We start from the raw sequence: 2,719 nt of genomic DNA on the forward strand, positions 1-2,719 counted from the left end.
TGCCGCGATACAGGCGCCCGCATATTGACATAAACGCAGGTTGAAATCGTTCTTAATGTAGACAGCGAGTTATCTGAAATGGCGCCAACAGGTGGCGCGGCCGCGCTTCGCGCGTATATCCGCTGCAGACTGTCCAGTGCACTAACATTAGACTAGCCCAGGCCCGTAGCCAGGGGGGTTCGGGGGGTTCGAACGAACCCCCCCCCGCGAGCCCCTCCCCCCAAGCAAAAAAATTTTTTTTTTGAAAATTTGCAAGAATTTCATTTTAGGTCGCTCCATTTTCGTGTAATAATTGCAAAATCTCCATCGTGCGGGAGGGTGAACAGTGAACACCTCCCTCCCACACCCTCCCCCCGCTCGGTCGCTTGGCTCTCTCGCCTGGTCGCTTCGCGCCCGAGCAGGGGCATGTACAGGGGGGGTCCAGGGAGTCCGGACCCCCCCTTGCTCGCGCAGAAAACGCATCTGAGGGGGTGTAATTTTAAAAATTACCCCCCCCCTTCGCATGCTCGCAACTATGACTTACGGTTAGACCCCCCTGCTACAAATCCTGTACCCGCACCTGCCGAGCAAATTGCCAACATTGAAAAACGAACCCCCCCCAATAGAAAGCTGGCTACGGGCCTGGACTAGCCTATTGTTTGATACTTGAGATTAGTCAAGATCACATTACATAAGAGTTAAGATTAGCGATAAACTACTAGTTTCGAATTTTGATAATAATTTTTAGGTTCTTCTAACTCTGTACCACGGAAACATACTGCGCAAGTTATTAATTTATGCAATAGTGATAATGATGAGGGAGCAGTGGGTCGAGCCATCAATGATGGCGTAAACATTAGGAAAATTGGTGTGTGTAATAATTAATGAAGGTTGGTGGTGAATATCAATTAATGGGATTATGTTAGTAATGAAATAGCCGCTATTACAACTCGTGGTTGGCGTCTGTATTTTGGCAAGCTTGACATTGACTTGCTCCTTGTCGTTGAAAGGAGCATGGATGATCGTAGTATATTGAAATGAAATAATTACTTACAGGTGAAAAAGGGAAGAAAACAAAGGAGCACAAGCATTCTAAGAAATCAAAAGATAGAGACCGAGAAAGAGGGAAACCGAGTTCAGAAGAGAAAAAACATAAATCTAAACACAAAGAGAAAGTTAAACCGGTAATAATGGCTTTTGTGACGTATTTTCATAAGTCGTTAATTTTGTGGTAATAAAAATAATTCTGTTAATACTGTCGCTGAAGTAGTTGCATTGTGGACATTGTGTGTATAAGAAAGTGTTGCACTGGGTTTAATCAGAATTTTTAGAGCACCACGGCTGGTTAGAGAATTTACTAAGGCACATATAACCATCTAATATATATTTGAGTTCGTATGTATGTATCTATCTATCTATCTATCTATCTATGTATCTTCCCTATAGGCGGCCAAACCGCCCAAGCGATCTGGATGCAATTTTCACAGGGCCATCTCTTATACCCCGGGCGTGTTCGTAGCTGAAAAAAACCTGTCAAACCGTCAAACTCGCCGAAAAATCCGTGAAAAACCCCTCAATTCGGCAATCTTCACACAATGTCAGCACAGCCTATGACTATTGATTTTCTTGCCCTCACCTCATGATCTCATCAGCTGCTGGTATTGTGAAACCGAAACCGAAATCGAAATTAAAACAGAGCATAACCACGACCAGTTCAGAGGTACTACTCACTGAGTTCACAGTTTCCGTTCAGATGCTACGATCTGAGAATGCATGGAATGGCAATTGTACCGATTCCAGGAGAGAAGGCGTATGCATTTTCTGATTTCAACTATCAGAAATATTGTCTTAATTTCAATGTGGCATGGTTGCACGCGCCAAGCATCTGCACGTACAGCAATAGTCGCAGTGGACGACAGGACCCCGATCGCTGGGCGATGTTTCCTCTATCTGATAGCGCATTAGGTAGTGGCAGATGTTCTTTTATTCGTGCCCGTGCCGATCTCACACGAATGATAGCTGTACGTGGGGGAGTTACGCAGTTGCGGCAGCGGGTTACGCGCCACCGAACTCTCTGACCATGTGATTTGGCAGGTCGCCCCTGAGTTTGCAGAGAGATAAACGCAGCGGAAAGAGCATGTTTTTTATGCCGCCATCGAGTCTTTTGAAACGGAAAAGTCCCAACGCGCATTCGATAACATGCTGTTTAATATAAACAAGTGAGCTTTTCTGTCTCATTCTACGCTCCTACTTAACTGCGGCTAGAAGGGGTCGTGTGCCCCCCGCACCCCGGATAGCTGCGGGAACGTACGCCTGGAGTACGGTGGGGTATACCGGGCAACGGCAGTACCCCGTGTGGTTACGATCTAGAATGGCCGGACCGGGTACCGATCGCCTACTCGCACTAACCGAGTCTAGGAGCGGGTGCCTAGCGGCCTGAGCTCCCTAATCGCCCAACCCGCCAAACCCTACACGGGTGGAACCATACGTCGAGAATAGGGCGCACCGTGAGGGTACCGTTCCGGGTAATAGGGCGCTGGGGCCATAGGACCGCTATGAGGGAGGCGCATACTTCAATCTATTAAATATTCATGTCTCAGGGGGTGGGGTGGTCGTGAGGGAGTTGGGCTGGCTGGCCCGGGGTCAAATATAGAATCGTCATGGGACTAACTAGTTTTTCCCGCGCATGCTTATTACTCTATTTACCGTGGATAAGTGTATGAATGACCGCGGAGTGGCG

The 2,719-nt window shown here is 47.5% G+C and overlaps 1 protein-coding gene across 1 annotated transcript in view; it reads left to right on the plus strand.

Moving 5' to 3' along the window:
• The window catches only part of LOC106810445 (protein AF-9-like), a 20,591-nt gene that overhangs the window by 10,497 nt on the left and 7,375 nt on the right, over positions 1–2,719 (plus strand). Inside the window, exon 6 of the mRNA XM_014813803.1 lies at positions 1,036–1,163. Coding sequence (XP_014669289.1) covers positions 1,036–1,163 — 128 coding nt within the window. The remainder of the gene's footprint in view (positions 1–1,035; positions 1,164–2,719) is intronic.

Source organism: Priapulus caudatus, unplaced genomic scaffold, assembly GCF_000485595.1.
Source record: "Priapulus caudatus unplaced genomic scaffold, Priapulus_caudatus-5.0.1 Scaffold441, whole genome shotgun sequence".
Lineage (NCBI taxonomy): Eukaryota > Metazoa > Priapulida > Priapulimorpha > Priapulimorphida > Priapulidae > Priapulus > Priapulus caudatus.